The sequence below is a fragment of the Copadichromis virginalis genome, linkage group LG3 (assembly GCF_057382275.1).
Source record: "Copadichromis virginalis isolate Kocher_CV1m ecotype Utaka linkage group LG3, C_Virginalis_male_GT1.1, whole genome shotgun sequence".
NCBI lineage: Eukaryota > Metazoa > Chordata > Actinopteri > Cichliformes > Cichlidae > Copadichromis > Copadichromis virginalis.
The window spans coordinates 25,966,152-25,987,106 of record NC_140620.1 but is presented as its reverse complement, the minus strand read 5'-3'; the positions used below and the strand labels follow the sequence as shown (position 1 = coordinate 25,987,106).

The following is a 20,955-nucleotide window of genomic DNA, read 5'->3' as shown; positions in this document are numbered from 1 at the left end:
TTTGAGCACCAAGCTAGAAAAATACACCATTGCTAAAATTAATGGCTGATTTGATCTGCTTTTTTTGCTGAAAGGATATTTGAAGTTATTGTTGCTGACCATGTCCATGTCTTTATGAAGTGTATCCATCTTCTGATGGTTGCTCCCACACACATCACAAAGCTCAAATAATCTCAAACTGATTTCATGAACATGAAAATGAGTTCCCTGTACTCAAATTACCTCCATATTTAATGTCTTCTTCATCCAATAGAGCACCTATGGGATGTGGTGAAACAGGAGATGTTTACACTCAGCCTTGGAGACAGGAGAAGAAGGTCGCCGAGAAGGGGCTTGGAGTAGAGCCACCACTCTTCCACATCAAAATGACCACGATCCCTCCTGGATGCCTCCAAGAGGAGGTATTTGGGACATGTTCTACTGCAGAGGTTATATTTTTCAGCTGGCTTTGTAGTCCCTCCAGAAGAGTTAGAGGTCGTCACCAGGGACAGGGTCTTGATGTCTGCTGAGACAGCTGTACCCAAGACCTGGACTTGGATAAGTGGAAGGAGACTATGGATGGATGGATGTTGGATGTAGGGGTGATCTACCCCAGCATTTAACATAATGCAAATGACTACAAATTAGAACAGGAGTGTCTTAATCATAACTATAGTCATAAGAAATTCGAATGGTATTTGTTAGGCTCACCAAGTTCTAAGGTAAAATATATTTTTTACACTGTCCCAACTCTCCAGTAGATTTGAAATATGTTATTGTCTTAGCTCTTGGAGCTGCATTAGAATGTGAGTGCGTGCAACTATGCTGGTCGTATCGGATTGTAGAGGTGTGTTTGTGTGTGTGCAGCCGTGCATAAACAGCTTGGCTAATACGGGAGCAGAGGCTAGACGTCATGGATCAGGAGTGAATCCACACACGGAAACACACAGAGAGGTGGATGCAGATCAGCTCAGCTGTAGACACGGAGGGAGCAGGTTTAAAAAAACTTATTTGTATCACAGTTATAGTACCTCTAATAAAAGGTATTGCAGAAGAAGTGGAAGTCACAAAACTGGTAGCAGTGTTATTAATAATAACAGTTTATGTTTTTAGCAGAAAGAGATCCCAGTGATTCCTAAGTAACTGAATTCAAGGTAAGACCATATTCATTCATTCAAATGATATTTTTCAGGGAAGATTGTATGCCTTTCTTAAAAGATCATTCGTGAAAGGCTATCAAGCATTATTTGTTTTACCTTAATCTTATTTTTAGTCTAACCTTAAATGAACATTTTCGAAAACCTTAACTGAAACTGAATCTAATCTTTCCTAACCTCAGGATGAACCTAAACTTTACCTAACCTTATCTGAACAATCCATACGCTTAATCAAACCTAAACATAATCTTTCCTAATGTTAAGCTGAACCTAATTTTGACCTGTCTTCATTTTAGGATTAATTGAACCTCATCCCAGCCTTCATGGCCTTGATTAAACCCAAGCTCTCTCTCTCCTGTGATAAGAATAAACCAATTTTAGATTTATCTTACTCTTACTAGATTTAATTTACTCTTAATTTAAATTAAGCCACATTTTTGCATACCATTTATGCAAAACTTTTATTGGAATTATTAAAAGACATAAAATCTTGACTTTCATCCAGGATCCAGGGTCCCAGTCCCCTGTAGGACTGTTACTTTGGGACTTTTGTTTTGCTTTGTTTTGGGCTTTTCATTTTCAGTAGCTGTTGTATTTAGCCTTGCTCCAACATGAGGTGCCAGTTGAGTGGTTTCCAGCCTGAGAGTTGGGCATACCAAAGAGTCATCATTCTTCTGAAGTGTTGTTCGCTCAAACCAATAAAAACTACACAACCTCATAATTTTACAATTTTATACAAGGCTATAAAAGTTCTAACTAAGAAACCACTGTGATTTCATCATTGTTATATATTCTTTTTTAATATATGTATGAAAATCAGTGATCGTATGACAATCAGATTCCTGTTTCTAGCTGACAGGAGTGACACCTGGTGTGGTCTTCTATCGCTTTAGCCCATCTGCCTCATGGTTCAAAGTGTTGTGCATTCAGAGATGCTCTTCTGCATACCTTGGTTGTAGCAAGAGGTTGTTTTAGTTACTGCTGCCTTCCTATCAGCTCAAAACAGTCTAACCTCAACTGACCTTTGACATCAACAAGGTATTTTCACTCAGCGAACAGCCATCCAGTGGATATTTTCTCTTTGTCAGACCATTCTCTGTAAACACTGAAGATGGTTGTGTGGTAAAATCCCAGATCAGCCTACAGTGGGGCAAAAAAGTATTTAGTCAGCCACCGATTGTGCAAGTTCCCCCACTTAAAATGATGACAGAGGTCAGTAATTTGCACCAGAGGTACACTTCAACTGTGAGAGACAGAAAGTGAAAAAAAAAAAATCCATGAATCCACATGGTAGGATTTGTAAAGAATTTATTCGTAAATCAGGGTGGAAAATAAGTATTTGGTCAATAACAAAAATACAACTCAATACTTTGTAACATAACCTTTGTTGGCAATAACAGAGGTCAAACGTTTACTATAGGTCTTTACCAGGTTTGCACACACAGTAGCTGGTATTTTGGCCCATTCCTCCATGCAGATCTTCTCGAGAGCAGTGATGTTTTGGGGCTGTCGCCGAGCAACACGGACTTTCAACTCCCGCCACAGATTTTCTATGGGGTTGAGGTCTGGAGACTGGCTAGGCCACTCCAGGACTTTCAAATGCTTCTTACGGAGCCACTCCTTTGTTGCCCGGGCGGTGTGTTTTGGATCATTGTCATGTTGGAAGACCCAGCCTCGTTTCATCTTCAAAGTTCTCACTGATGGAAGGAGGTTTTGGCTCAAAATCTCACGATACATGGCCCCATTCATTCTGTCCTTAACACGGATCAGTCGTCCTGTCCCCTTGGCAGAAAAACAGCCCCATAGCATGATGTTTCCACCCCCATGCTTCACAGTAGGTATGGTGTTCTTGGGATGCAACTCAGTATTCTTCTTCCTCCAAACACGACGAGTTGAGTTTATACCAAAAAGTTCTACTTTGGTTTCATCTGACCACATGACATTCTCCCAATCCTCTGCTGTATCATCCATGTGCTCTCTGGCAAACTTCAGACGGGCCTGGACATGCACTGGCTTCAGCAGCGGAACACGTCTGGCACTGCGGGATTTGATTCCCTGCCGTTGTAGTGTGTTACTGATGGTGACCTTTGTTACTTTGGTCCCAGCTCTCTGCAGGTCATTCACCAGGTCCCCCTGTGTGGTTCTGGGATCTTTGCTCACCGTTCTCATGATCATTTTGACCCCACGGGATGAGATCTTGCGTGGAGCCCCAGATCGAGGGAGATTATCAGTGGTCTTGTATGTCTTCCATTTTCTGATGATTGCTCCCACAGTTGATTTTTTCACACCAAGCTGCTTGCCTATTGTAGATTCACTCTTCCCAGTCTGGTGCAGGTCTACAATACTTTTCCTGGTGTCCTTCGAAAGCTCTTTGGTCTTGGCCATGGCAGAGTTTGGAGTCTGTGGACAGGTGTCTTTTATACAGATGATGAGTTCAAACAGGTGCCATTCATACAGGTAACGAGTGGGGGACAGAAAAGCTTCTTACAGAAGACGTTACAGGTCTGTGAGAGCCAGAGATTTTCCTTGTTTGAGGTGACCAAATACTTATTTTCCACCCAGATTTAAGAATAAATTCTTTACAAATCCTACCATGTGGATTCATGGATTTTTTTTTCACATTCTGTCTCTCACAGTTGAAGTGTACCTCTGGTGCAAATTACTGACCTCTGTCATCATTTTAGGTGGGGGAACTTGCACAATCGGTGGCTGACTAAGTACTTTTTTGCCCCACTGTATCTGGCACCAACAAGTATGGCACGTAAAAAAAGTAGAGTTCAAATTAGTACAAGTAGATTTAAAGTATTTAAATCACATTCTGCCACTGATAATGTACAATGTTTATTACAGGTACACTTAGTCGAATTGAAATAAAAAAAACAAAACACTTAAACTGTGCTTTGATTTCATTTATTGTAAATTTTATTTTTTTTAAATTCCCCTTTGATTATCATCTTCTTTTTCCTTTACTATTTCTTTCCTTCTCCTCACTCGACAGTAAGGTGATCTGTCTCAGCCACAGTAAAGGTCAAAGGTCAGGTTAGGGGAGTTTGTAACAACAGGAAGTGTGTGTGTGTGTAGCCAATAAATATTTAATAGAGACGAATAAGCTGTCTTGGAGGATGGATATATCACTGTGTGTGTGTGTGTGTGTGTGTGTGTGTGTGTGTGTGTGTGTGTGTGTGTGTGTGTGTGTGTGTGTGTGTGTGTGTGTGTGAGTAAATGATTAGGATCATTTATTGAAGAAACTGATTTATTATTGATAAGATTATGAAAGCCATTAATAACAGCAAATTGCATTATTGATTAGAGCCAATAATGCAGCTGCTGAGGTTCTGAAGCTCTTTCCAAAACAAACACATGCAGTCGTTTCTCCATTGCTTCAGAAGACATTACAACTGTCTGAAAATGAACAATAGGCTGCTCAATGTTTTTTACCTGAAAGGCTTCATATTGTGAGGTTATTATCTTACACTCAGTTAGCTTATCTTCTTATTTATTAGTCCTTTATTTATCCAGGTAAAACATCTCATTGAGATTAAAAATATCATTTCCAAGAGAGACCTGGCATCATGGCAACAAAAGTCAAAATACACATACCACATAAGTATATAACATTTAAAACAAATACAATATCCCATACCAACATGTGAAAAATATACAATAACATATCAAATTAAGAGTGACATTAAAAACAATCACACTGAGTAAAAGAGTTATTCTCTCGTTCCTTTAAGACAGACTTAAACTCTTCCAAACCAATTCTGATAATTTCAGTTCCTTCTGCAGATTATTCCAGGAAGCAGGGACAGCGTATTTAAAAGCATTTTTCCCCAATTCTGTTCTGAGTTTTGGGACAATCAATTGTATGATATTGTGAGAACGAAGGCTGTATTGGTTGTGGTTTTTACACATATAAACATATAAATAAGATGGAACCAGCCCAAGGAGAGATTTATAGATAAAGATCAACCAATGGGAGAGTCTGCGAATATGCAAAGAACAATGATGTACACGATTTCCACAGCCAGTAACAAAACGTAAAGCACAATGGTACACAGTATCCAACCTCTTTAGGTAGTGGGCAGGTGCATTCATAAAAAGCAGGTCACCATAATCCAATAAAGGTAAAAAAGTTGCATGAATCAAGTGTTTTCTCACTTGGAGGGAGAAACAGGATTGATTTCTAAAAAAGTAACCTAGTTTTAACTTCGACACAAGCCTTTGAATGTGAGTCTTAAATGACAAATTCTGATCTATAATGATCCCTAGATACTTGTAAGATGTGACCATTTCAATTTCAGTTCCTTGAATTGTTTTAATCTTAGGAGACGTAGCTAACAACTTTTTGCCATTTGATAATAACATGAACTTGGATTTCTCTGGATTTAACACCAACTTAAGTTGAGTTAAATGGGACTGAACATGATCAAAGGCAGACTGCAGAAATTGCAGGGTTTGTGCTACTTAAGGGGATGAACAATAAATAATTGTATCATCTGCATAAAGATGGAAGGCTGCATTTGACAAATTATCACAAAGGTTGTTTATGTAAAGAGAAAATAGCAATGGCCCTAATATGGAGCCCTGCGGAACTCCTTTGGATACTGAGAGAAAAGAGGAAGAAGACCCAGCAGCATGGACACACTGTTTTCTTGCTGACAAGTAATTTGAAAACCAGCTTAGAGCATTTACAGATAGACCAATATTGTTTAGTCTATTTAATAAAATAGCATGCTTAACTGTATCAAAAGCCTTTGACAAGTCAAGAAAAAGAGCAGCACAGTAATTTACACTTACTCTGATCTTCACATGGCCTAAAACTAATCTCACTCTAAGTTTTTTGTATCCAAACAATTCCTTCCTTTCAATCTGATTTTAACCTTAATTTATTAGGGTACATCTTTATCCTAATCTTAAATCAAAGCTTTGGTTAAAGCCAAGATTAATACGAACATTAAATTAAACCTAACTTGAACCACAACTTAGTGTCATGGCTACTGGACGGACTCACGCGCAGTCAGTTCTTTCTATGAGAACAAAAGGAGATTATTTATTTACAACAGGGATCACCTCAGTGCTATATATGTACAGTGAGTTGGGAGGGGGGGTCCAGGGCTCCAGGGAGAGAAGGGGGGGGGGGGGATCCACACACACACGCTTCCTCTTCAATGTTAGTTGAACGTTCTTCAACAGAATTCAACGTTAGTTCCACAACAAAATACACACAGTGGATTCTTTTGAAAATGGCGAGAGCACAAACTCAGGCGGTTCAACATTCCAGTGGTGAGCTGCTCTGTGCCACTGCCTTAAATAGCAGCTGGGGAAATCAGCCAGATCAGCAGCAGGTGGAGACAATCACACAGGTGCGTGGGCCAATAGCGAGAGCCCGTAACGAGCTCCACCCAGGCAGAGAGGAGGAGGAGAGACAAAGAAAACAAAAACAAAAAAGAACAACAACAACAAAACCTGTAGCCAGTGTGAGCCAACCAGAGACACGGGGACCTTCGCTTAGGTTCATCTTAAGTATTCGCTTGACCCAAAATTAGCCTGTATTTATCCTAACCTTAAACATTATCCTAACTTCCCCTAACTTTAATCTAGTCAAGGATTAATCCTTCAATGATTAACATTAATCTAACATACCCCATTAGATTTCCCCCCATTTTCTGATTTCTTGATATAAATCTGCACCAAAACTTAAACTCCTCTAAGCTTGATGCTACTGTACTCTTGTCCACCAGATGTCATGGCGATCATCCTTTCGCTGCTCAAAGTTTCGTCACATTTTTGGAAAGTCTGCCACCAAGGAGCACAGCTACGACGGGGTGCCAATCACGCGTAGTGTCCACGACAACCACTACTGCTCAGCCAATCCCTGCTTCATCGCTGTGGTGACTGAGTGCGCGGGAGGCGGGTCCTTTTTAGTCCTGCCCATCCATCATGTACATAGGCCTTTTTAATTTAATTTCCTCTGAATTAACATAATAAAGGATAAAAAAAATGGGGAAACCTAAATTTTTAAAATTGTTTCATGTTCTCTCTCTCAGACAGGCAGAGTAGATCCTCAGCATCCGAGGGTTTGTGGCCACAGCGGCAGAGTCCTGGACGTCAAGTGGAATCCATTCGATGATTACTGCATCGCCTCATGCTCAGAGGACTGCACTGTATGGCAGTTAGTTAACGACTAACTAGGATTAACTTTGGAATTCGATTTAGGATAAGGATGGGGTTAAATTATTGGGAATTATATAACGTTTAGTGTACAGCACATACACTTTGGTCCTGTGCATGTATTCAGGTGAAGATCTGGGATATCCCAGTCTGTGGAGTCCAACAGAACCTCACCAAGGCCAGGAAAACCCTGATTGGCCACTCCAGAAGAGTGGGGCTAATTGAGTGGCATCCAACTGCTGAGAACCTTCTGCTAAGTGCTGCCTATGACTACAAGGTCAGTGCCAATCATATAACATTCTGGCTTAAATGAGTACCGTATTTTTGTTAAAAGAAACCGTCTTTGCTTTTGTGTTGTATTCAACTTCCTTCAATATATCTTATGAACATAATGCACAGAAATCTTAGAGAAAAAGCCAATGGTTGGCATAAAACTTTTCTATAATAGACACCTTACAAGATTGAACCAGTAAAGAAAGTATCAACACAAGAGAACCAAATGTTAAAGAGCTACACTCTACAATCAGTAATTCCAGTGCATTTAGGCTGCAAAACAGATGTGAATTTGTCTCACTTACTGCTCCAGGTCCTTCTCTGGGATGTATCCCAGGCTGGTGCAGTTATCAGGTATCCAGTTCGGGTGGTGCTGATGCCCATCCACCACCGCTACCCATCTGAGGCACTGCTGCTTTCAGTCAGCTTCAACAGTGATGGCAGCAGGCTGGCAGTCACATGCAAAGACAGACACGTTCGAGTCCTGGACCCTCGGACAGGAAAGATTTTACAGGTATGATTATTGTATCTGAATGCGAGTCCTGACAGAAAATTGCCAGGAAGGTAACTGATACTTCTGCAGGTATCAAGCAGTAGCTCACACAAGGCCAACAAAGTTTTATACATCGGGGGGTTGAAGTTGCTTCTGTCCACTGGCAGCTCATCTTGGAACCACCGGCAGATCGTCCTGTGGGACCCTGTAAGATAGTTTTTTTCCTTTCAACTGTAATCTGAAACTTAATCTAAGCTGTGCTTGTTCTTAAACCTGAATCCAATTACCAGCATTTTCTAGGAGTAAGAATACTTGGGTCGTAAGACATGATTAAAAAAGAGATTGCTGAAAATGAGGCACATAGACAAAAACAAATAAATATATAATAAACATATAAAATTAAACAGCTGATAATAAAAACTGCTTTCTTGTGAAATGATTTAAGAGAATCTCACTGGAGAATTAATTATATAACTGTATATCTCAATTGAGCAACTTTTGCATATTTTAACTTGATTTTTTTTTCCCTTTACAATTTGCTCTACATTCATTCCCATATGTGTTTTCATGCAGGATGACTTATCTGAACCCTTATATGAAGAAGATCTGGATGGGTCAGCTGGAGTACTCTTCCCGTTTTATGACCCAGACACACACATGTTGTATCTGGCTGGAAAGGTCAAAAAACATAAACTGCTTGTGGCAAAATGTGCCGTTAAATTTGAGTAACCATCATCAAGGAGGTTTAGCACCACTGTATATGTTGTATTTATGCTTGTAGGGTGATGGAAACATCCGGTACTATGAGCTAAGTGCTGAAAAACCTTACATCAGCTACCTGACTGAGTACAGGTCCCTGCTGCCACAAAAAGGACTTGGTGAGACCAACACACACACACAAGTGTGTTAGCTAGTAAATGACATAATTTATACAGCTGCCAGTCCAGCTTTGTTCCAGCTCTCACCTACAGTCATGAAATCTGGGTAATGACCAAAAGAGGAAAGTCATAAAATGCCGTCCTACAGAGGAAAGTCATAAAATGTCACAAAATAAAAGAGTAGGTCGACTCTCCCTAAGAGCTAAGATGAGGAGCTCAAACATAAAGAGTAGAACAGCTGCTCCTCCATGTTGAACTCTGGGCATGCCCAACTGGGTGGAGACCCCGGAGTAAGACCTGCTCATCAGGTAGAACCAGAACAAGATGGGGCCAGCGACCCCACTCAGATAAGTGGAAGAAAATCAGCGAATCGATAGATATTCCTCCTTTTCCAACTTATCATGAAGTCATGCAAATTCTGGCTTCATACTATGACAATTGGGAATCAGGTGAGCCTGGTATCAAAATGTAGGTAAATAAGAGAGTTTTGAGTTTCCATGACTTCTTCTGACCAGACATCTAATCACATGGTGACATGACCCTTTGGATTTTTACCCAAAATGCTGTTTGAGTCAAACTTGGGTAAATCATCAAAGCAGATCAAACATGCTTGTCTCTTTTACTCTCTCACAAACATTAAATTGGTTCCATGTTGTTATTATAACTATCAGATATTCAAGGATATTGGTTCTTTGATTGGATATGAAAAAAATCATAGAGCATTGTGATCCTCTTGAAGTGAATGTAACAGTGATTTGGTTGCAGTTTTTAACAAACCTAAAACTTTGTATCCAACTCATCATCTATACCTATACTCATTTCAAGGTACCGACACAATTTTAAGAAAGCTTGTCTAAGTTCATTCACAGGCACTTTGATGCTGATCTAACAAACTTGACTTAAATGTCGACTTTGATGGATAATTTCCTTCACTGTTTCAATGCTACATCCTGCGGTCATGTTAACAGATGGAAGACACCAAGAACCAAGCTTCTGCCCCAACAACTCAACAAATGTTGGTCAATCGTCGTCTTTTCATGCCTGTTGGTCATCCTACATTTCTGAAACTGTCTTATGTCTGGTTGCAAGACTGTTAAGGCATTCTATACAGGACCAGTCTTCTGCCTGAAAAACCCATGCCTTGCTCCACCACCCTCTCACCAACCTTTAAATATTGATGTTGTCGTTTTTTAAAGTCTAGACTTTCATGTTGTAATAATAGAAAAAGGCAAAGAGTTTAGTGTCACTTTTAGAATATCCACAATACTTTATGACACAGGACTAAAATGTGTTTTGACGTCTGACTCACTCCAGGGGTGATGCCAAAGCGTGGCCTAGATGTGACCGCCTGTGAGATTTTCCGGTTTTATCGCCTGATTGCCATCAAAGACCTGGTGGAACCACTGTCCATGATCATACCACGCAAAGAGGTTGGGATGATGTACTTATCTTGAGTATAATCAGAGTACAAGAAGTATTGGTCCAGTTTTTTTCTTGTTCCTTCCAGTCAGGAATTTTTCAAGAGGATCTGTACCCAATGACAGCTGGAAACCAGGCAGCCATGACCGCTCAGGAGTGGCTGTTGGGGGTCAACAGAGGTCTGTAACCTAGCTGGGCCATCAGGTACACTAAAGATATTTACTCTCTATAGATCATTCAGTTTATCACTGATCTCTTACATTTCCTCACCAGGCCCAGTGCTGATGTCCCTGAAGCCAGACCCTCGAGTACCCAACCCTTACCCAGAAACCCCAGCTGAGAAGGGGCTGGTGAGGCAGCTTAGCTCCCTCAGGTTTCAGAGCAGCCCGGCTGCAGTGACAGAGATAAGCCAAGACTTTATAGAGGAGGTAAAGTGTGATCTGGTTATTTTACCTGACATTGCAGGGTAAAATATACCAATCTGGGGTGCCTTTTCTTGATTTTAAAGTGGTACACAGTTGTGTGAAAAAGTGCTTGGTCCCTATCTTGTTTCCTGTTTTTTAGTATGTTTTTTCACACTTAAATTTGTAACAGTAAAAGGCTGTAAAAATATCTGTAAAGATCACCAGTTATTGTAAATACTTGATTGGTGTTGTTGCTGCTAAGTATGGCCCAACAGGTTATTAGGTTTAGGGGGCAATCACCTTTTCACACAGGGCCATGTAGGTTTGGATTTTTTCCCTTTAATAATAAACACCTTCATATAGAAACGGCATTTTGTGTTTACTTGTGTTATGTTTGCCTAATATTTAAATTTGTTTGATGATGCACTCCACACTGTATATAAATGCCACTTGTTTTGCACATATTCAACTCTGTATATTTTATATATTTTATTATTATTATTATTATTATTATTATTATTATTATTATTTATTTATTTATTTTTTTAACTATTTAATTTGTAAAAATGTGCATACACACACACACCACACACACACACACACACAGGAAAATATTTAGTATACACATCCAGAAATGCATACACTATTATATATTGTACATATATTTATTAGTTTCAGGTTGGCCATTCTTGTATTTTGCTCGTTTGTGTTGTTGTGTTTGCACATCTCTGTTGCTTGTGGGGCTCGCACACAAGAATTTCACTCGCATGTGCTGTGCCAGTGTGCCTGCACATGTGATGTGACAATAAAAGTGATTTGATTTGATCTGAAACATTTAAATGTGACAAACCTACAAAAAACAGGAAACTGGGAAAGAGGGGAAATGCTTTTTCATGCCACCGTACTCTTTTTAGAAACTTCTGTTTCCTTTAGACAAACTAGGAAATATGTTTTGCTACAGTAACCGTCACATCCTTCGAAACTGACCTGAGACCTGAGCCTTTTTTGGAGAGTAGTTCTCTGATACTTTTGTTGCTGTTCTCTGTTGAGGTTTTTCTGGAGGAGCAGCTGTCCTATCAGGATGCCAAATATCCCAAAGATCTGAGCGATCTGTCGGGGTGGCAGCCAGACGAGACCCAGGTCCCACTGTGGACATACTGCTGCACCCCGCACTGCTGCGAGCCTGCTGAGAGACCGCCACCAATGACCGAGTGTGAGGTTGGATAAATAATAAAACACTTCAGAAGAGTGTCTCCTTCTCTTGCACACAAACTCAGTCCTAGTTTTTTCTGTTTCAGCTACTCCAGGCATTTTACAAGCAGCAGGATGAGATCAGAGGCATGAAGGAGGAGCTCCATCAGAAAGACGTGAGTTCACAAACAGTACGTTATCAGAATTTCTTGTCAGATACTTTTTTATATTTTTGTGCTTTTACGTTCTGCAGATGAAAATTGCTCAGCTGGAGCAGGATATCAAAAACACCAGAAAGAACATGAGAGCGACCTTCTGATTCAGACCCTGCTGTGTAGGAGGGGCTTACAGAGACAGCGTGACCCACAGACAGCGGAGTTATCCTCCACAGACTGGACTTTGTAGTTGAAGCCACAACTCTTGTTTTCCTAAAATTCCTGAAAATGGTTTATTTGGGAGCAGAGACTATTTTCCTTCATACTTCACAAACTACCTGAAACACAATGGTCACCATCGAATATAAGAAACCCTGCGTCTGGGATGATGGGATGCAAAAATGCTAATTTCATAAAACTCTTTTTTTTTTTTTTTTTTTTTGCCTGTCCCGTTTGGCTCTTTTGCCATCAGAATTGTTGTCTAAAGGCAAAGAAAGATGCCCAACGGATTTACTTTACCAAACTGACCATCCCAGCCTTGCCGTAATGGTCCATTTGATTCACCTTTTATTGTTTATTTTATTTTCACTTACTGAATACGGGACAGACTTGACTGGGGGAAAGAAGGGGAGAAAGAAAGAGGGAAAGAGAAACAGCTGAGAAGAGGGACGGGGGAGAAGGGCAAAAGACAAAAACCAACAGAACGGGCAGAGAAAAAAAATGCATATATCAATCACCTGGATCACCTGCTGAGAAAGAAAAAAGAAAGCAAGCAGAAGAGAACAAGAGTAATAGAATAAACAACATCACAATGATATATGGGAATATGACAGTAAATACTAAATGTTAAACATTATTGTGCAGCACATAAGATCAACAGAACACAGTGTGCTTTGAGGTAGGAGCCAAAAAGGGTGTAGTTTGTGGGTGTGATCACCCGTGTGTACACCTGTGAGCATGGACGCGCTTGTTTTTTGTTTTTTTAAAAGGTTCCTTCATGTAATAATCTGCTAGAGGGTGTGGGGGGGCCACAGCCCCGTCCTCCAGGGCGTGAAGCAGGTGTGGAGGAGATCAAAACTCCAGACATCCAGAGGCCCCCAGAACACAAGAGACCAAGGAAGACCAACAGAGGGGCAGCTGCGCCACTGTCCCGGAAAGAGCTGAGGAGAGTCCCAGATGAGGGCTCACTCAGCAGCCGCGGAGCAGAAGCCAGGGGGAGTTGCAGTGACGCGCCCGTGAGCTCCGCCGGCAGCCAGCTGCGCCTGAGTGACCGAGCCCCAGGCCGAGAGGCCGGGGGCACCCCACCTCCGAAGTGGCCCGAGCGAGCCCCAGGCTCCAGGCCCCGATAAGCGGCCGCCAAGGAGTGAGCCGGTGTGTACCTGGACGCCCATCCCCGGACACAAAGAACCACCAACGCACCGATGTCTGAGGGGGTCCGCCACTGGCAGGGGAAGTGGTGGTGGGGGGACATAGGCCTCCATACCTTGGAGGGCCTGAGATGTCCCCAGAGAGGTGGCGCCTGACACCCAACCTGACATATAGACACAGACATACAGGCACACACAGATACAAACATCCATTCCCACCCTCATGCTCTCATATGCACTTACTCCACACTCAACCAACGTGGAGACAGACATAAAGAGACGTTGTACACACGATCACACTCCCCAAGCGTACTCTACAAACCGGGTCTAGGTGCCCTCGCCCCTGGAGGGGGGAACTGCACCCAGACCCAGGTGGTGTTTCCCTTTTCCCTGCGGTGGGGGGAGGCAGACCGCCCCGACTCCGCAGCAGCAGGAAGGCTCCACACTCCAGACCGCAGTCGGACGGCCAACTCCTCCTCCTAGCCCCCCTGCTCCAGCAGGTCGCAGAGAACGGGGGTGAGAGAAGACTCCAAACCTCCCTCCACCCGCTCATTGTAATGTTGATGCATGTGTGTTCTAAGGTGCATTTAAAACCCAGGAGGGCATGGAGCTACCTGCCAGAGAGCAGCAGGTAAGCGCATGGTCCCTCCTGCTAGCCCTCAATGTCTACGTGTATTTAAAATTGAGAGGTGGGCAACGATGCCAGGGGTGGGGTGTACACCCTGATGGTACTTTGGACTCCGTGTATCGTGCCCACCCCCAAGATCCTATATGTATGTGTAATGAGAGTGTGAGTAATGTGAATGTCTAAGTTGTGGGATAAAATTGAGGCAGAGGCAGCCAGAAGGGGACAGAGGGGGGGTAGCCTCCTCTGCACCCTGGTGACATACCCCTACTCCAAGGCCCTGCATGTGTGGGTGGTTGTGGTGGAGCGGGAAGAGGGGGGCAGCTGGAGATGGGGAGGGAAGGAAGGGAGGGGCAAGTGACCCCTCCCTGGGGCCAGCTCCCCCGCTGACCCCAGTAGGCACCCCCATACTCCGCGACCCGCCAGGGAAAGGGGGCCCAGGCCCATCCAGACCGGGCCCAGTGCAGCAGCGCCGCCCGGCCCCACAGAGCCCGGGACAGTCCACCCAACCCCACCACAGAGAAAACTGCACCCACCCCACCATCCACTCATCTTCCAGACTACATAAGACAATAAACACCCAGGCTGAGATCTTCCTCCACCTCTCCTGTATCTCCTCCTCCTGCAGAGGGAGCTCCTGAGGAGAGGAAAGCTCCTGCAAGATGTGACAATCTCCCCCACCAGTTGAAGAGCCCCCCAGGTGGCTCGACGCACCGGCGGCACCCTGCTCCAGGGCTGGGCCCCCATGCACCCACCCGCCCACAACCCCGGCAACACACCAACCAGGACCCAAGCCCCCGAGGCCCAGTCCGGGTCCCAGCCCAGAGACGGAGCGCCCCCAGAACCTCACGCCCATCCCGGACCCACCCAGGGCCAGCCAGGCTACCAGGTCAGTAACCCACGTCCGTCAGCACAGACCCTCCCCTAGCCCCGCTGCACGCAGCCGCGAGGAAACAGTCACCGGAGAGCCAACAGAGCCCCTAACCGGACATGACCGCTACCCCGGGTTGAGCCCCCCAAGGAAGATGCCTCCGGGGAACCCCCCGACGCCCTAAGCCTGTCCCTACCCCCACACCAATCACAACAGTGAAGGCGGGACCAAACTATGACCCCCCACCCCCACTAGGTGATGGAGCTGATCAAAGGAGCCCAGAGCAATTGATCTGATGTGGTGGCAGAGGCTGTATCAAGACTAATGTAATGTATTAGATAATTTCTATATTGGTTAGAATTAAGATTATTTTTATTTTTCCAGTTCATGAGGACTGTTTTCTTGGCTATGCATAGGGCAGTGAAAACCATATGGGCGATATTCTTTTCTGAAGTGACATTATCTAAGCTGCCCAACAAACACACTAAGGGGGAAGTTGGAATGTTACATTTCAGACACTTCAATAAGTCTTCACATATCTCGCGCCAAAACTTCTGAACTGGTGGACAGAACCAAAGAGCGTGGATATAATTGTCCGGTGAATTGGTTTGGCAGTGTGAGCAGTTGTTGGTAGACGTAAAGCCCATCTTGAACATCCGATGACCTGTATAGTGTACTCTATGTAATATTTTGTATTGAATTAATTGAAGACTGGGATTTCTAATTAGATGAAAGGTTTTTAAGCAAATCTGAGACCAGAAGTTTAGGTCTAAGTTAACTGATAAATCCGCTTCCCATTTTGCAATAGGAAGTGATATTGATTCATCTGTTTTAGAAAGCATTCTGTATATTTTGGATAGTAATTTGGGGGGTTTAAGAGTAAGAAATTGAACCACACTTGGTGGTGTTTGTAGTTCAACTTGACCCGGTTTAAATTTCTTTTTTACTATGGATTTAATTTGTTGATATTCTAAAAATCTTTTCTTGTTGATCCCATATTGTGTAACTAGTCCGTCAAATGAAATAAATTCTGTTCCTTCTAGTATATGTTCTAAATATTTGATTCCTTTATCACTCCAATCTGAAAAGTTTATCATATTATTGTTTTGTAATATGTCAGGGTTGTTCCAGATAGGTGTACGTTTGCATGGGATTAATGAAGACGCCGTCAATTTTAGAAACTCCCACCATGCTGTCAGAGAAGAGCTGATGTTGATGCTTTTAAAGCATTCATGTCGTTGGATGTTTGAGCTGATAAATGGTAGGTCTGAGCAGAGGCGGAGCCAGACATTTGAAACACCCGGGGCTTAGCCCAAAAGGATAGTATGCATGTGGGATTTTTTTTTCCCTGGGGGGGGGGGGGGGGGGGGGGGTAGAAATGACTGAAAGATTAATTGGCTCTGTTTTGAGTTTTGTTCAAAAAAGAATGACTTCATATAGGGAAAAATATATATCACATGTGCAGAACACCTTAAACTAGTTTTTTAATTAAGCAGCAAGGCAGAACAAAATCAGGGCTGTATCAAGACACGAGGACTAAACCCCAATTCAACCAGACCAAGAACTGATCCAGAATTAAAACAGGACTACAACAGTTCAAAATCAGGACTACTTGGGACTTAACCAAGACAGAACCAGAATCAGAACTAGATGATAGTAGCACTAAAAATCATCATAGACCTGCACTACATTTATTTTTTAATTTTACCAAAGTACAATATTTAGATTGAGAAAAGTTTATATAATTATTTAGCCTTGTTGTGCAAACAAGCCTGCATAACTTAATAAATATAGAATTTGAAAAATAACAAACCTAAAAAGAAACACTAGGTATGAGATACATGAGTACCTATGATACGGTGATACTTTTGGTAAACAACCATTTGACTAACATGTGTGTCTCACCTGCTCTTGTTCATCTCTGTTCTGTCCTCATTCTCCATCTCCCTCTCTGTTCCTCTCTCTCCCTCTCTGTTCCTCTCTCTCTCTTTGTGCTGACAATCATCAAATATACAGATATTTACAAACTCTTCAGATAAAAACACAAACACTTTTTAATTGTAACATCAAATCAGACCAAATGTTTATTTTTTTTAGATTGATAAATATAAAAAACATATTTGTTAACTTTATGAGTAAAGAGAGAAATCGTCTGTATTTCTTAATTGCAAATGGCACCAAATTGTATTCAAAATTGAGCCACACTTATGGAGCTCCATAGTTCTTTTCCTGGTGTTTTGGTTGACATCTCTTGATTTTCCCATGTCACAGAAACAGGCTCTGTGTTTTGCCTTATATGCATCCACAGCTGTGCCACCTGTTTACTCACATGGACTCTACTAACCTATCAGAAGCTTCTTCAGCTCAGAATGGAATCGTCTGGAGTTTTTTTTATTAATTAACAATAAACTTAGTGTATATGTACTCCTAAATTTGATGAAAGTGATAAAAAACAGAAAGCTCTGTCTCTCTTTATTGTGACATTTAACTAATTCAAAAGATATTTCAATATTTATCTAAAACAAAAGTTTACTCTAAATTGATGTTGTGCAGTAAAAATGTTTTATGTTTTCTCCCTAAAGTGTAAATATCTGGTTACAAATGTGAATATCCTGCTGTGTACTGAAATTCCTCTTGTTTTGCATACAAATATACTGAACAACATACAAAGCATAATATATAAAATAACATTTACCTGAGTTTTTCTTTGAAAGAACCCTCTAATGTCCATTCTTATATTTCAGTACATAACTGAAACCGATTTAGTCGGGGAGGGTAAGAACTGAAAATATGAAATAAACACACGTAAGCTAAGAATCTCTAAAAAAAATAGCATTTGTTCGGCTTTTCATTTCGCCATTTGTTGATTCACTTGAAGAGCAAGTAACGTAATATTGGTCAAGTGATCAGTTTGATATCAATCTTTCGTGATGCACCGTCATATTTACATTATTTGTACGGTACGAATGATTTGCTTTGGTACCTGGTCAAACTTAAGCTCTCCTTAGTATGGCTGGCTCCGTCTCTCCAACAGCGCACTGACGGGCAGCAGCTGCCCCGCCCCCTCGCTCAGTCGCTTAGTGCCTGAGCTTGGATCATACCAATATCAGGGGGGGATTCACGCACAGTCGTAAATTCCCACAGTGTGCACTATGTGCTTCGAATATTGTGTGTACTTTTTGTTTTATACAGTTGTCAGCCAGGCATCTAACTATGAAAAAATTGCACTCCAAAATACCCCGGGCTTCTGACAAAACAACCCGGGCTTAAGCCCAGTAAGCCACCCCCACGCTCCGCCCCTGGGTCTGAGATCTCTAGATTATTGCAGAGTGCTTGTTCTACATCTAGCCAAGGTTCATCTAAGAGGGTGTGTTTTAGCCATCCTGAGATAAACTGAAGCCTGTTGGCTAAGAAGTAGTGCTGAAAGTTAGGCAGTTCTATTCCTCCTTTATCCTTGGTCTTTTGTAGTGTTTTTAAGCTTATACGTGGGGGTTTATTTTTCCAAAGGAATTTGGACATACATGAATCTAGAGATCTGAACCAATCTTGTGGCGGTTTAGTTGGGATCATTGAGAATAAATAATTTATTTTTGGTAAGACCATCATTTTTATAGCGGCAACCCTTCCCATGAGTGATATGGGTAGACATTTCCATCTAGCCAGATCATCTTCTACCTTCTTTAAAAGTGGGATATGGTTTAATTTAGTTAGATCTGCAAGCTTGGGAGAAACATTAATACCTAAATATTTTATATTTCCCGATTGCAGTGGTGTAGAAGAGGAATTATGGAAGGAGCAATTAATCGGTAGGACTGTAGATTTTGACCAGTTAATTGAGTAATCTGATATTCTTGCAAAAGAGTTTATCAATTCAATCACCCCAGAGATATTGGTTTGTGAATTTTTGAGAAAGAGTAACACATCATCCGCATAAAGGCTGATTTTATGTTCCACGTTCTTGCATTTTATGCCCTTAATTACTGAATTCTGTCTAATTGCTGCTGCTAGTGGTTCAATAAAAATTGCAAATAGTGAAGGGGAGAGTGGGCATCCCTGCCTGGTGCCCCTCAAGAGACAGAAGCTGGAGGATGTCTGGTCATTTGTTCTAACACAAGCTGTTGGGGAATTATATAATATTTGTCGGGGTGGCAGCCAGACGAGACCCAGGTCCCACTGTGGACATACTGCTGCACCCCGCACTGCTGCGAGCCTGCTGAGAGACCGCCACCAATGACCGAGTGTGAGGTTGGATAAATAATAAAACACTTCAGAAGAGTGTCTCCTTCTCTTGCACACAAACTCAGTCCTAGTTTTTTCTGTTTCAGCTACTCCAGGCATTTTACAAGCAGCAGGATGAGATCAGAGGCATGAAGGAGGCGCTCCATCAGAAAGACGTGAGTTCACAAACAGTACGCTATCAGAATTTCTTGTCAGATACTTTTTTATATTTTTGTGTTTTTACGTTCTGCAGATGAAAATTGCTCAGCTGGAGCAGGATATCAAAAACACCAGAAAGAACATGAGAGCGACCTTCTGATTCAGACCCTGCTGTGTAGGAGGGGCTTACAGAGACAGCGCGACCCACAGACAGCGGAGTTATCCTCCACAGACTGGACTTTGTAGTTGAAGCCACAACTCTTGTTTTCCTAAAATTCCTGAAAATGGTTTATTTGGGAGCAGAGACTATTTTCCTTCATACTTCACAAACTACCTGAAACACAATGGTCACCATCGAATATAAGAAACCCTGCGTCTGGGATGATGGGATGCAAAAATGCTAATTTCTTAAAACTCTTGAATTAAAGCTGTCCAAATACTTATGGAGCTAAGTGTAATTATGACCACATGCAAGGTGCAGTGATGTCAGGCAGCAGACACACACCACCTGCTCTAGTGACTTTTACTGGTGCAAGCAGGTTGGAAACAATGGAAGGGGCAGAAGGACACAGATCTTCTTGTTAGCAGTTTGCAAACTAATTTCAAGGGTAAGATACATGACCTTGCTGTTTTGGTAGGCCAAAAGAGCTAAAATGCATAAATCGCAAAACTCATGAAAAACACAGTGTGAGTGTGCAAAAAATGTTGAATGAAGTTTGGAACTGGACTGCATGAAAATGTTTGATGTAGTCACCCAGGGTTTCTGGACTCTTTGAAGCCTCAGTCCTGTGGTTTCATTGAATACTCATTAAAATGAATGTAAGACCAATAAAATATGAGTGTTTCCCTCAACAAAACTGAAGCACTATTTGTTTTGGGTGGTCTGCAACACACATAGAGCCATATCATTAGTCAGGTAATTACATTATGTAATATTATGTTCCAGATCAGCACACACACAGCTCCCGTGTGCCGGAAATTTAGCTATGAAGACCAAAAATGTGTTTCGCACCAGGCTGTAAATGTTCTTGTTTCTGCTTTAAAGTTTGTGATGAGTGACTCACTCCAGTGGCCATTAGAGGAACTGCAGTTTTCTGACTTAATCGTGTTTCATATTTAAAGTTGATTGATCTGTGACGTCACATCAGCTTGCGGAAATAAATGTTTTAAAATCCAGCACAGACCTGACACAGAACGTCAAAGATGAGAAAAGGCTGAGGGACAAAAATCAGAACTGGACTGAACAATCAGTGAAAACAGATCTGATGGAGTCATGAATCTGATCTATAGAAGAACATGGGGCGGCTCTGTTATGGTTTTGCTCTGCATTTCAGCCTGTGGGGTTCTTGTCACAGAACCATTTGGTCCACTGTGTATATGTCCGCACAACTGCAATTGTGCTAAAAAATTGGCCAAAAAATTCAGTCAGCTACATCAGTGTCTACTGTTTACTATCATAGCCAAGTGGCTAACAAACATAAACAGAAGTTTTCACTATCCGTACTAATTAATGTTATCTTGTTGTATCAGGTCAGTGCTATCCTCTATACTGTTGCATGCTGGCAGCAGGTTGAGGGTCACAGATGCCAACA

General features: G+C 42.0%; 1 protein-coding gene and 1 long non-coding RNA gene across 2 annotated transcripts; both read left to right on the top strand.

Annotated features, from left to right (window-relative positions):
- Positions 1 to 844: 844 nt before the first annotated feature.
- On the top strand, positions 845 to 12,511 carry coro2ab (coronin 2Ab). The gene is made up of 14 exons (XM_085449799.1): positions 845 to 1,133; positions 6,881 to 7,081; positions 7,187 to 7,303; positions 7,438 to 7,587; positions 7,897 to 8,097; positions 8,167 to 8,283; positions 8,650 to 8,754; positions 8,858 to 8,954; positions 10,269 to 10,384; positions 10,462 to 10,552; positions 10,647 to 10,801; positions 11,828 to 11,995; positions 12,076 to 12,144; positions 12,222 to 12,511. The coding sequence occupies exons 2-14, from the start codon at positions 6,881 to 6,883 to the stop codon at positions 12,285 to 12,287; spliced, it is 1,653 nt and encodes a 550-aa protein (XP_085305925.1). The 5' UTR covers positions 845 to 1,133; the 3' UTR covers positions 12,288 to 12,511.
- A 6,632-nt stretch (positions 12,512 to 19,143) lies between these two features.
- LOC146713683 (uncharacterized) lies at positions 19,144 to 20,235 on the top strand. Its single transcript, XR_014918281.1, has 3 exons — positions 19,144 to 19,231; positions 19,312 to 19,380; positions 19,458 to 20,235. It is a non-coding gene; the product is annotated as an uncharacterized LOC146713683 (long non-coding RNA).
- The last annotated feature ends 720 nt before the right edge of the window (positions 20,236 to 20,955 follow it).

What these genes read in the sequence shown, in the direction of transcription:
- coro2ab (XM_085449799.1), top strand. Translation starts at nt 6,881, where the DNA reads ATGTCATGGCGATCATCCTTTCGCTGCTCAAAGTTTCGTCACATTTTT. An exon ending in TAGTCCTGCCCATCCATCAT is followed by an intron (nt 7,082 to 7,186) that starts GTACATAGGCCT and finishes TCTCTCTCTCAG; the next exon opens with ACAGGCAGAGTAGATCCTCA. An exon ending in TGATCATACCACGCAAAGAG is followed by an intron (nt 10,385 to 10,461) that starts GTTGGGATGATG and finishes TGTTCCTTCCAG; the next exon opens with TCAGGAATTTTTCAAGAGGA.